At 40.0% G+C, this 12,915-nt stretch overlaps 2 protein-coding genes across 3 annotated transcripts in view; one reads left to right on the forward strand and one right to left on the reverse strand.

The window, feature by feature from the left end:
* RNF13 (ring finger protein 13) overlaps positions 1 to 12,915 on the reverse strand; it is a 214,870-nt gene that overhangs the window by 166,567 nt on the left and 35,388 nt on the right. Inside the window, exon 1 of one of the 2 annotated variants that reach the window (XM_081234134.1) lies at positions 11,436 to 11,487. The exons of the other annotated variant lie outside the window; for it this stretch is intronic. The gene's annotated coding sequence lies outside the window, so the exon portion shown is untranslated. Of the gene's footprint in view, positions 1 to 11,435; positions 11,488 to 12,915 lie in introns of those variants that run through there. 2 annotated transcript variants of the gene reach the window in all.
* ANKUB1 (ankyrin repeat and ubiquitin domain containing 1) overlaps positions 2,148 to 12,915 on the forward strand; it is a gene marked incomplete at both ends in the record, with an annotated part of 39,952 nt that continues 29,184 nt past the window's right edge. The window contains 2 exons of the mRNA XM_081234131.1: positions 2,148 to 2,237; positions 3,555 to 3,698. Of these exons, the coding sequence (XP_081090257.1) occupies positions 2,148 to 2,237; positions 3,555 to 3,698 (234 nt within the window). The remainder of the gene's footprint in view (positions 2,238 to 3,554; positions 3,699 to 12,915) is intronic.

Genomic DNA, 12,915 nt, shown 5'->3' on the forward strand with positions numbered 1-12,915 from the left:
TGCCGCGGAGCGGCTAGGCCCGTGAGCCATGGCTGCTGAGCCTGCGCGTCCGGAGCCTGTGCTCCGCAACAGGAGAGGCCACAGCGGTGAGAGGCCCGCGTACTGAAAAAAAAAAAAAAATCTTCTGCCTTAGGCTGGTTTCTCTAAAAGCAGAGCCTGAGACAGGGATTGGGATGTATGCCAATTACTGAGGGAGCACTCTTCAAGAAAAGACGAGAGTTAAGCAGGATTCAGGAAAAGAAAGAGCTGAAGAAGGATGTAGCCTAGGTAAAGTCCAGCTATGGCCTGCTCTACAGAGATCCTCTGAAGAATTTTCACCCCTTAATATAAGAGAGTGGGCACTCTGTAGCCCCTTTGCAGTCAATTATTGAGGAGGGGTGCATAGCTTCCCCGGCAAGGCAGCTCCCATCAGCTGAGGGCAATTCTTTGGAAAAGGGGGTGTAGCTATAAGCCTTTAGCAGTCAACAGTAAAGGCAGCTGGAGGGGGTGAGGGAGGGTGAGCAAGACACCAAAACAGCATTAACTATGTCCTATGGTAATACTCTTTCTATCAAAATGCTGACAGCATAAGAAGGTATCATTGTGTTGCAACACTTAAAAACATGAGGCCAAAAGTATTAGCTTTGCAGTGAAATCCTTTGCCTTTTTTTATGTTTTCCATTTTCTCAAATTTCTTATAGTTGGAACTCAGACTGTGAATGAATAGAATCAGTTAACAGGTTAAAATTTACTAAGCACCTATCATGTGACTCACATTATGCTAAGTGCTGTTAAGAATAAAAAGAAATGAAAGATATGGATTCTGTCCTAGGTCTGTCTTCAGGAAGAAGACAAGATTTACAAACACTAAAAAATGATCAGGGTTTCCCTGGTGGCGCAGTTGTTAAGAATCCGTCTGCCAATCTTCCCAGACATGGGTTCGAGCCCTGGTCCAGGAAGATCCCACATGCTGCAGAGCAACTAAGCCCATGCACCACAACTACTGAGCCTGCATTCTGGAGCCCACGATCCACAACTACTGAAGCCTGCATGTCACAACTACTGAAGCCCGCGCACCTAGAGCCCGTGCTCCGCAACAAGAGAAGCCACCACAATGAGAAACCCACGCGCCACAAAGAAGAGTAGTCCCTGCTCGCCACAACTAGAGAAAGCCCGCACACAGCAATGAAGACCCAATGCAGCCAAAACTAAATAAAATAAAATAAATTAATTTTAAAAAATTAATGACATAATAGCATAGAACAAGTGCATAATACTGGGGATTTCAGAGGAGAGGCTTAGAATTAAGTTCAGGTAAAATATAAGCTTGCGTAATGGTGATTAATATCTTTGCTCATTTTTTGAGGGTGGTTTGAAATATTTTCCACCAACACTAAGGGAAGTTGAAGGAAATAACAATGGTAAATTGTTCTAAATAACATAAGGGCAAGGACTAAAAGAAATACCAACTATATTGTGTTGTTATTGGGTAGATTCCATTATGCAGAGATGGGAAGGGAAAACCACAGAGTCATTTGCCTACACATTCATCTCCCTAGTGCAAGTGGATATTGTTCTGTACCCCGTGGCAGGATTAGAAATACCGCCAGGGAACAAGTACACAAAGTTGCTATGGAAACCAGAATGCTTCAGCTCAGAGTTATTTACAGAGAACTTCCAGGATGATTACATTCAATAAAATCAACTCTGTTTTGCTTCACTCTGTGCCAGTGCATCCCAATTCAAATATCTAGTTCTAAGGGTCCTTCCATCAGCTGTACTTGGATGAATATGGATTCAAGTATCAATGGGTAGTGGTCACATTACAAAGTATAATTTATGTGTGGCATTTTTGTATTACATGCTTGACGCTTGTTCACACTTGCCTCAACCATTGTCAACTTTTCTGGTTTCCGTAATAGAGCAACAGGTGGCTGTTGACTAATGCCACTGGCAGAGAAACATTTCCTCCAATGTAGCTGCTGTCAGTTTCACCAGATACTGTGGTACTGCGGGACTTCTCTCTCCACGTTCTCTCAACTCGCCTTTGAGGCTAGACAGCGACAGCTGCCTCTGGCCATCATTTTTGTCCTTAACCGTGAACTGGATTCTCCCAGCTATCCAATAGGATCTTTGAAAACAGCTTCTTTTTTTATTTTTTTGACAAAATGAGGATTTTCATAGCTTTTGAGGGATCTTTTGAACCATTTGATATTTCAGCAGATGAAACTGTGGAGGCTGTCAAGCTGATGATAAAGGTACATACTGTCCCTGAGCCACTAAGATGTGCATTAATTTTAACTATGCAGTGAAGTTTAAACTGTACGTGGGGTAGAGATACTATTGGGTGCATTTTCAGCAAACAGGGGACTAAAACTATTTGAAAATATCATTGCTTGCTTACATAATCGTTTGTTAGAAGATATTAACTCTGGAGGTGTTAGACAGGAAAATTCTCAGGGGAAAAAATGTTTAGCTTATCTTTATGATATTTGTAGATTGTGTATGGGCCAGATAGTATTACTGAAATTCTTCACAAAAGGAGAAAAACAGGACACTAACTCTAGGCCAGGTAAGTGGAGCATACAGTTGTCAGATAGATGGCCTGTGTGGTGAGCAAGCAACTATAAAGAACCAAAGGATTTTGGAGGTGGAGAGGACTTCTGGGTTACAGCCTCATTTTGCATCCAGGGAAAACTGAAGCTCAGATAGATTGACCATTTAACCTAGGATCACAGAGCCAGAATAAAAAATAATTTGGGTGCAGTACTCTTCTTACAAATTTCTTATAAATACTCACTATAAAATGGAAAATTAAGACAAATATTTAGGAACTGACCATCAAATGGTATTTAACTTGGAGATGACTTATTCCCATTTACTAAGGAGCATTTATTGAATCATAGTTACATGATATATAGTAAATTACTATGATCCCTAAAATCTAGATCTTCTAACACAGAAGCTCTTAATCTTTATGTATCATGGATCCCTTTGGCAGTCTGGTGAAGCCTATGGACTCCTTCTCAGAATGTCTTTAAATGCATAAAATAAAATACATACCCCTCAAAAGGAAACCAGTTATACTGAAATACAACTTTAAAAAATTAAAAAACAAATTGTGATATTGTGACAGTGGATTTCCTTATTAACACATTAACAAGTGTTTGCAGTGTATCTCATCACTATTACAATTTCAAAGGAGATCAGTATAAATAATATTTTGAGATATCTGCAACAATAATGGGATATGAAAATATCTGTGATTTCTATTGGTGACAAAATCACAGGAACAGTCAATTACTGCTACCTTAGCTTGTTGTCTATATACATAAGAAAAATCCCAATTTGATTTGAAGTTAATAAAAACCAAATGTAGTTTTTTGCCACCTAAGTTCTAACCATCAACTTCTGGGGATGTCTAAAGACTTCAGATAAAGAACCCCTGTCTAATACTTCTTCCTTCAGTCCCAATTTTATAATACTCAGTGGAAAATGTAAAAGATAAGAGATGACATTGCTGGTCTAGTAATGTAGAGATATGCTGTTTTCATGATATGCTATTGATTTTTAAGGATTATTTCCACATTCCTCTCTCTGAAGATGAACAAGGCAGGAGGTATCTGGAGCTGATGTACGCTGGAGCAGCCCTAAAGGACAGTTGGAGTCTTACTGATGTTGGAATATCTTTTTGTTCAACTCTCAAATGCTTTGTTAAGGTATGACGGATGATCAGAGTAACAAGTTGTCCAAGATGTCTACCTCATTTCAGATAAAGTTATGAATAATTCAACCAAAGTAGTTCACAACGTAGGAAGAGGTTTTCTCTTCTTGCCTTCCCCCCTCTTCCACTTGCATAACTAGACTTAGGCACAATTTGTGCTGTAAGGGGAAATAAGGCATGGAGACTGGATAGAGCTCCCTTTGTTTACTCTTTCTCTCCCTTCCCTCCTCTATCCCCCTTGTTGCCTGCCCCAAAACAGTCATCGCAGAGCAACCCATAAACCAGTATAGGATCAAGGCCAAGGGGCTAATCTGGAATACTGATGTGGGAGAAAGAAGATTAGGTCACTCCCATGGCCTTACAATGGATTAGGGGAATGAGGAAAGGGAAGAAATTCTCAGTAACAATAAGAATGAAATGGCAGGATCTACGTTCAAATCCAACAACGCAGCCATTCGTGAAGTATGTGTACATATAACAGAGACAGCATTTTCCATTTATACTGTCCTTAATCAGTGGTGCTTAATTTGGGGTCCATGGCTGGCTTTAAGAACAAAACCCTAAAACTGCAAAATATGCAAAATTATGTACCTGGAGACTTTCTGGGTGAAGGATCCTTAACTTTTGACAATTTCTCAAAGAGACAGGTAGTCTAAAGAGTATTAAGAGCTCCTCTCTAGGATAGAAATAGTATTCAGTACTGGTTCTCTACCCCATATGAAAACACGAGCCTCAAGGAACTTAGTAAAGTACATATTTTCTGCTAAATGGGGCACTTATTTTCTCATGGTTAGCATTAAAAGAAGTTTATGGTAGCTAAAGCTAACTCTTTTTCTTTTCATATATTTTACTGATTGACTAAGTGGGAAGTCTAGTTTTTAAAGGAATTTTCTAAAATATTTATTATTAAGTAGTAAAGATAAGTCACAGAAAAAAAAATTGTATGATTCCATTTATGTAAATAAAAAGGCCATATTTTATACGTTTTTAATGTCTTATAAGCATTTATTCATGTATCTATTTTTTAAATCTGTTTATTATACTTTTTTAGACAAATTTTTTTTTTTTTTTTTTTTTTTTTTTTTTTTTGTGGTACGCGGGCCTCTCACTGTTGTGGCCTCTCCCGTTGCGGAGCACAGGCTCCGGATGCGCAGGCCCAGCGGCCATGGCTCACGGGCCCAGCCGCTCCGCGGCATATGGGATCCTCCCAGACCGGGGCACGAACCCGTATCCCCTGCATCGGCAGGCGGACTCTCAACCACTGCGCCACCAGGGAGGCCCTAGACAAATTTTTAAAGTTTATTTTTTATTGGGGCAACATTGGTTTATAACATTACATTACATATTTTTCATGTGTTCAGTATTATATTTCTACTTCTTTATACTCTACAGCATGCTCACCACTAGAAATTTAGTTTCCAACCACCTCCATACAGTTGATCCCCTTTACCCATCTCGTCCTCCTCCCACCACCCCTTCCCCTCTGCTAACCACTACTCTGTTCTCTATATCTACGTTTTGGTTTGGTTTGTTCAATTTTTTGTGTAAGTTTGCTTGTTTTTTATATTCCATGTATGAATGAAATCATATGTATTTGTCTTTCTCTGTCTAACTTATTTCACTTAGCATAAATTCCTCTAGGTCCACCATGTTGTCGCAAATGGCAAGATTTAATCATTTTTAAGGCTGAGTACTTCCGTTGTGTATATATATATATATATATATATATATATATATATATATATATGTTGTGTGTGTATATATACATACACATACACACCACATCTTCTTTATCCATTTGTTCACTGATGGGCATTTATGTTGTTTCCATATCTTGGCTATGGTAAATGATGCTGCAGTGAACATAGGGGTGCATATATCTTTTTGAATTACTGTTTTGCTCTGTGGAATCTTTTTAGTTTGTTGTAGTACCATTTGTTTTCCTTTTGTTTCCCTTGCCTGAGGAGACATATCTAGAAAGATATTGCTAAGACCAATGTCAAAATGCATACTGCCTATGTTCTCTTCTATTGCATTTCATGGTTTCAGGTCTTACATTTAAGTCTTTAATCTATTTTGAGTTGATTTTTGTGTATGGTATGAGATATTGATCTAGTGTCTTTCCTTTTTCTTTCTTTCTTTTTAATGTGGCTATCCAGTTTTCTCAGCAACATTTATTGAAGAGACTATCCTTTCTCCATTGTATGTTCTTTGCTCCTTTGTTGTAAATTAATTGTCCATATATGTGTGGGTTTATTTTGGAGCTCTCAATTCTGTTCCATTAATCTATATATCTGTTGTTCTGCCAATACCATGCCATTTTTATTACTATGGCTTTGTAATATAGTTTTAAATCAGAGCGTGTGATACCTTCAGCTTTGTTCTTTTTTCTCAAACTTGCTTTGACTATTCTGGGTCTTCTGTGGTTCCATATATATTTTAGGATTTTTTTGTTCTATTTCTGTGAAAAATGTCCTTGGGATCTTGATAAGGATTGCATTGAAACTGTAGATTGTTTTTGTTATTATGGACATTTTAACAACGTTGCTTCTTACAGTCAATGAGCATGGCATATCTTTCCATTTCTTTGTGTCTTCTTCAGTTTCATTCAACAATGTCTTACAGCTTTCAGTGTACAGGTCTTTCACCTCCTTGGTTAAATTTATTCCTAGGTATTTTATTCTTTGTGCTGTGATTGTAAATGGGATTGTTTTCTTAATTTCTCTTTCTGCTAGTTCATTGTTACCATCCAGAAATGCAACAGATTTTTGAAGGCTGATTTTGTACCCTGCAACTTTGCTTATTATTTCTAATAGTTTTTTTGTGGAGTCTTTAGGGTTTTCTCTATATAAAATCATGTCATCCGTAAATAGTGACAGCTTTACATCTTCCTTTCCAATTTGAATGCCTTTCCTTTCTTTTTCTTGCTTAATTGCTCTGGCTGGAACTTCCCAATATGTTGAATAAGAGTGGCAAGCGTGGGCATCCTTGTCTTGTTCCTGATTTTAGAGGTATTATTTTTAGGTTCTTGAAAAATGTCTAGTTATCAAAAAAGGAAATAAAAACAATTCTAATTTCTTCTGCTTTTCTCTCTCTGATACTCAGAAAATTGTAGTATAATACTTTTTTTAAGCAGACCTAAATTCTATGTCATTTCTTAAATGTCTCATGTCTTTAAATATGTATATACATACTGTGTTTTTGTTTACTGTACAGTATAAACCCTCTAAAATTTCCTGGAATTCTCCAACACCAATAATGATGTCCAAGACTTTTTTGTTGCTTGCTTGCTTGGAGATAGTCGTATAAGATCAATACTAATATTTGGCTTTTTTTAATTAATAGTAATCTTTTATTTATTTATTTATTTTTATTTTTATTTTCGGCTGTGTTGGGTCTTCGTTTCTGTGCAAGGGCTTTCTCTAGTTGCAGCAAACGGGGGGCCACTCTTCATCGTGGTGCGCGGGCCTCTTCACTATCGTGGCCTCTCTTGTTGCGGAGCACAGGCTTCAGATGCACAGGCTCAGTAGTTGTGGCTCATGGGCCTAGTTGCTCCGCGGCATGTGGGATCTTCCCAGACCAGGGCTCGAATCCGTGTCCCCTGCATTAGCAGGCAGATTCTCAACCATGCGCCACCAGGGAAGCCCCAATACTAATATTTGAAATAGCTAGAGGAATCTAATTGAACCATAGCTATTCAGGGATGTAGACAAAGTGTGTTAAGAGTATGAATAGAATACTTTTACTCAACTAAGCACTGACTTTATTTTATTATTTTAAAATTTTTTTATGTATTTTTGAGCAGGTAGTACAGTCACATGGTGCTCAATTCCAGTGGTACAGCAGGATACACAGTAAAAAGTCTCTCTCCTACCTCTGGCCCCCAATTTTCCTCCCCAAAGTAACCTGTGTTCATAGTTTTACTTACAAAAATATTTCATAACTTCTGCCAATTAAGCATCATCTGTCACAGTGATGCAAGCTGCCTTTGCACTGAACTCTAACCTTTCCCTGGATTTCTAAACTACTAATGACAAGAACAGAATGTAGAGGTAAAAGACTATTCCAGAAAGCCCAGGCAGAATATAATTATGAGTCACAGGGCTGGCCAACATGAAGGGTTTAATTAAAAACTCTCAAGTTCCATGGAATTTTTACTGATCTTCATCTTCACCTTCTCTGGCAGAATCACATTTAGAGAATTTCTTATCACTAGTTTGGGGAAGGAAAACAATATCTTGAATCTGAAGGAAGAGACTTACCTGCAAAGCCATAAATACTGGTTTCCATCCTAACTCAGTTCCTGTTAAATTAGATGATATAACAGGCCTATGTCAAAAGTCCACATTATTCACTGTTTATGTATGATAACGTCCAAACTGGGTTTGTAACAACAAAAATACTTTATGAAAATGTCCCTTGCTTCAAAGAATGAAGTCATATCAACTCTATACTGTTTGATCTATCTTAGGTAACCAAAGACTACCTTCTAAGTCATATTATTGCTTTATTGCATAATTAGATGCATACAAACTTAAGTAGTACTTTTCCTATCTAACTATGTTACTTCATGCAATTAGTTCTATTTTCTGAGAATCTAGGAAAGCTAGAGTCTCAATTTATTTTGGTACAAGTTAGAAATAGCATGATATGAACCAAAAACTTGGCAAGTAAGCAATTTTTTCTTTTTAAAAAGATGTAAGTAGATACCATGTGTCCTGAAATAAATCCGGACTATTTGGTTTCTTAATTGTGCTTATATTTTTGTATGGATTACAAGGTTTTGCTTGTGTGAAAAGTGGGAAAGACATTAGATAAATGGAGGTGTTCTATTCTAAACAGTCAATAGATTTTCCAGTTTCTCTGCTAATTACACTTTCTCCTTTAATGGTAATGTAGACACATTTGGAAAAGTGAATGGGGGATGACATAAGAATAGTAGGGAAAGAACATTGCCTTAATTTTTCTTTCTTTGGAAAAGAACTCCTACAAAAACCACAAGAAATATTTTCTCTGGCATGTATCACCATGTTCTATTAGCACAGGTTTCAGCCCTGCCCATTCATTGCTGATGCGGTCGCAGTGTTCCTGTAAACCACACCTGAGGCATCGCAAAGGCCTGGGTCACTGTGTGGCATGCAGAGGTGCTGTCGCCATCTACCTCCTTCATTCTAACCTGTGTAATTGTGGAAACTATTGCTTGAGTTTTGTTCATTGTTGTCACCAGTGCATAGAATAATACCTGGCACACAGTAGGTTCTCCATAAATATGTGTTGAGTAAATGAGCTGATGAAGGCTTGAGGGATAAAGTATGAAAATAAACAAGAAGGTATATGATTGTGGTGAGAAACGTCATAGGTATTGAGATGCATTTCAGGGTTTGGGTTCCCTCCCTTGCTGTGACATCTCTCCTCCCCTTCTACCCTCGAGGCAAAGTGCTCCAGTCGTAGTGCTTTTCCCTATCCAGCATCAGGGTTCTTAGGTTGCAAGCAGCAGAAAGGAACCTGGACAAATTTAAAGAGGCAAACAAACATATAAGAAAGGCTATTGCGTAGTTCACAGTCTTGACAGGAAGATTAGAGAATCGGGCTCAGAGATTATGCAGCCAGAAATAATTTCTAAATCATGACCCACAACTAGTCCAGGAAGGCCCCCACTGCAGCCGCCCTAGAGACCTCAAAGCAGGCACTGGACGCAGCTGCCAGCCCTGTTGCCAGGCCAGCAGTGCTTCAGATCTGTCACTGCCAGGGAAGAGTCCCCGTGTCTGCTGCTTCTCTGCCTTCCTGGCTCCGAATTCAAAGTGGAGGTGGATGGGGAGGCTTGACTGGGCAGCACCCTGGTCACACATCTGGGTGGCACAGCAAAGGGGGCTGAGAAGCAACCATCTGGCAGGTGGTGTCTTCTAAAGTGTGAGGAAGACTCAGCCTCCCTAACACTCTTTTTTTTTTTTTCACTGCACTGCACGGCTTATGGGATCTCACCAGGGATTGAACCCAGGCCACAGCAGTGAAAGCCCGAAATCCTAACCACTAGGCCACCAGGGAACTCTCTCCCTAACACTCTTTATGGCTTCCCTGCCTCCTTCTATCACAATACTTCCACCAACCAAGGGCTGCGGTTAAAACTTAGTTAATTCTTTCTGGCATCCTTGGAAAGTTGTTTTATGGTGAAAGATTGTGTTATTTGTGGCACCACTGAGTAGATGTCTATCAGACAAACTGGAGAAGTTTGAACTATACTAGTAGGTCTAAAACTGATTCAAAATCATATACATTTTAGCTTTCAAAAGGCACTTTTAAAACACCAAAATCTAGGGATGTCCCTGGTGGTGCAGTGGTTAAGAATCCACCTACCAGTGCGGACACGGGTTCGAGCCCTGGTCCGGGAAGATCCCACATGCTGCAGAACAACTAAGCCCATGAGCCACAATTACTGAGGCTGCACTCTAGAGCCCGCTAGCCACAACTACTGAGCTTGTGCTCTAGAGCCCACGAGCCACAACTACTGAGCCCACGTGCCACAACAACTGAAGTCGGCGTGCCTACAGCCCGTGCTCCGCAACAGGAGAAGCCACCGCAATGAGAAGCCCACGCACCACAGTAAAGAGTAGCCCCCACTCACCACAACTAAAGAAAGCCTGCGCACAGCAATGAAGACCCAACGCAGCCAAATAAATAAATAAATTTCTTTAAAAAAACCCACCAAACTCTATGAGATGCATATGTGAACTTAGATTTTAAACGCAATTTAAACTCAAAAACATGTATAAACATGCTCCTTAAAATGTATAATTTACAAATAAAAACATATTTCTAAATAACATGGTTATTTTTTTCTAAACTTAAACCCTTAAAGAATAGTATATAAAGAATTTGGTGTGGAATTCCCTGGCAGTCCAGTGGTTAGGACACCACGCTCTTACTGCTGAGGGCCGGGGTTTAATCCCTGGTCAGAACATGTGGGGAGCTAAGATCCTGCAAGCCATGAGGCATGGCTGGGGGTGAAAAAAAAGAGAATTTGTTGAGGAAAGTTGTTTCAATTCACTGTCCTAGACTCCAAGTATAACCTCTCCAGAATGACTATCATACAAAAGGAGAAGTTCATGAGGCTAAGATGTTTATGAAGACATCTCAACTTGCAGTTTAACAAAAACAAACATTATTTCCCCTTTTAGTCTTCTCTGGAACAGTTGGGGTATGTTTCTGCTTATTTGGTGCAGCAACTCCAAAATAGCAAAATATATTAAAAAAAAAAAAGAGGAACCAAGATTGTGAACTAGAAGGACGTGTCCTCACTCCCTCTTGTGAGAACACCAGAATCACAACTAGCTGCTGGACAATCATCAACAGTAAGGCACTGGAACTCACCAGAAAAGATACTCCACATCCAAAGACAAAGGAGAAGCCACAATGAGATGGTAGGAGGGGCACAATCAGAGTAAAATCAAATCCCATAACTGCTGGGTGGGTGACTCACAGACTGCAGAACACTTATACCACAGAAGTCCGCCCACTGGAGTGAAGGTTCTGAGCCTCATATCAGGCTTCCCAATCTGGGGTTCCGGCAACGGAAGGAGGAATTCCTAGAGAATCAGACTTTGAAGCCTAGTGGGACTTCGGCAGAACTGGGGGAAACAGAGACTCCACTCTTGGAGGGCACACACAAAGTAGTGTGCACATCAGAACCCAGCAGAAGGAGCAGTGACCCCAGGGGAGACTGAACCAGACCTACCTGCTACTGTTGGAGGGTCTCCTGCAGAGGCGGGCGATGGCTGTGGCTCACTGTGGGGATAAGGACACTGGCAGCAGAAGTTCTGGGAAGTGAGCCCTCCCAGAGTCCGCCATTAACCCCACCAAAGAGCCCAGGTGGCTCTAGTGTTGGGTTGCCTCAGGCCAAACAACAAACAGGGAGGGAAGCCAGCCCCACCCATTAGCAGTCAAGTGGATTAAAGTTTTACTGAGCTCTGCCTACCAGAGCAAAAGTCAGCTCTACCCACCACCAGTCCCTCCCATCAGGAGACTTGCACAAGCCTCTTAGATAGCCTCATCCACCAGAGGGCAGACAGCAGAAGCCAGAAGAACTACAATCCTGCAGCCTGTGGAACAAAAACCACATTCACAGAGACAGACAAGATGAAAAGGCAGAGGGCTATGTACCAGATGAAGGAACAAGATAAAACCCCAGAAAAACAACTAAATGAAATGGAGATAGGCAACCTTCCAGAAAAAGAATTCAGAAGAATGATAGTGAAGATGACACAGGACCTCGGAAAAAGAATGGAGGCAAAGATCGAGAAGATGCAAGAAATGTTTAACAAAGACCTAGAAGAATTAAAGAACAAACAAAAAGAGATGAACAATACAATAACTGAAATGAAAACTACACTAGAAGGAATCAATAGCAGAATAACTGAGGCAGAAGAACGGATAAGTGACCTGGAAGACAGAATGGTGGAATTCACTGCTGCAGAACAGAATAAAGAAAAAAGAATAAAAAGAAATGAAGACAGCCTAAGAGACCTCTGGGACAACATTAAACACAACAACATTCACATTATAGGGGTGCCAGGAGGAGAAGAGAGAGAGAAAGGACCAGAGATAATATTTGAAGAGCTTATAGTCGAAAACTTCCCTAACATGGGAAAGGAAATAGCCACCCAAGTCCAGGAAGGGCAGAGAGTCCCATACAGGATAAACACGCCGAGACACATAGTAATCAAACTGGCAAAAATTAAAGACAAAGAAAAATTACTGAAAGCAGCCAAGGGAAAAACGAACAATAACATACAAGGGATCTCCCATAAGGTTAACAGCTGATTTCTCAGCAGAAACTCTACAAGCCAGAAGGGAGTGGCATGATATACTTAAAGTGATGAAAGGGAAGAACCTACAACCAAGATTACTCTACCCAGCAAGGATCTCATTCAGATTCGATGGAGAAATCAAAAGCTTTACAGACAAGCAAAAGCTAAGAGAATTCAGCACCACCAAACCAGCTCTACAACAAATGCTAAGGGAATTTCTCTAAGTGGGAAACACAAGAGAAGAAAAGGACCTACAAAAACAAACCCAAACAAATTAAGAAAATGGTCATAGGAACATACATATCGATAAATACCTTAAACATGAATGGATTAAATGCTCCAAGCAAAAGACAGAGGCTTGCTGAATGGATACAAAAACAATACCCATCTGTATGCTGTCTACAAGAG

Source organism: Mesoplodon bidens (assembly GCF_964165515.1).
Source record: "Mesoplodon bidens genome assembly, chromosome: 5".
Taxonomy (NCBI): Eukaryota; Metazoa; Chordata; class Mammalia; order Artiodactyla; family Ziphiidae; genus Mesoplodon; species Mesoplodon bidens.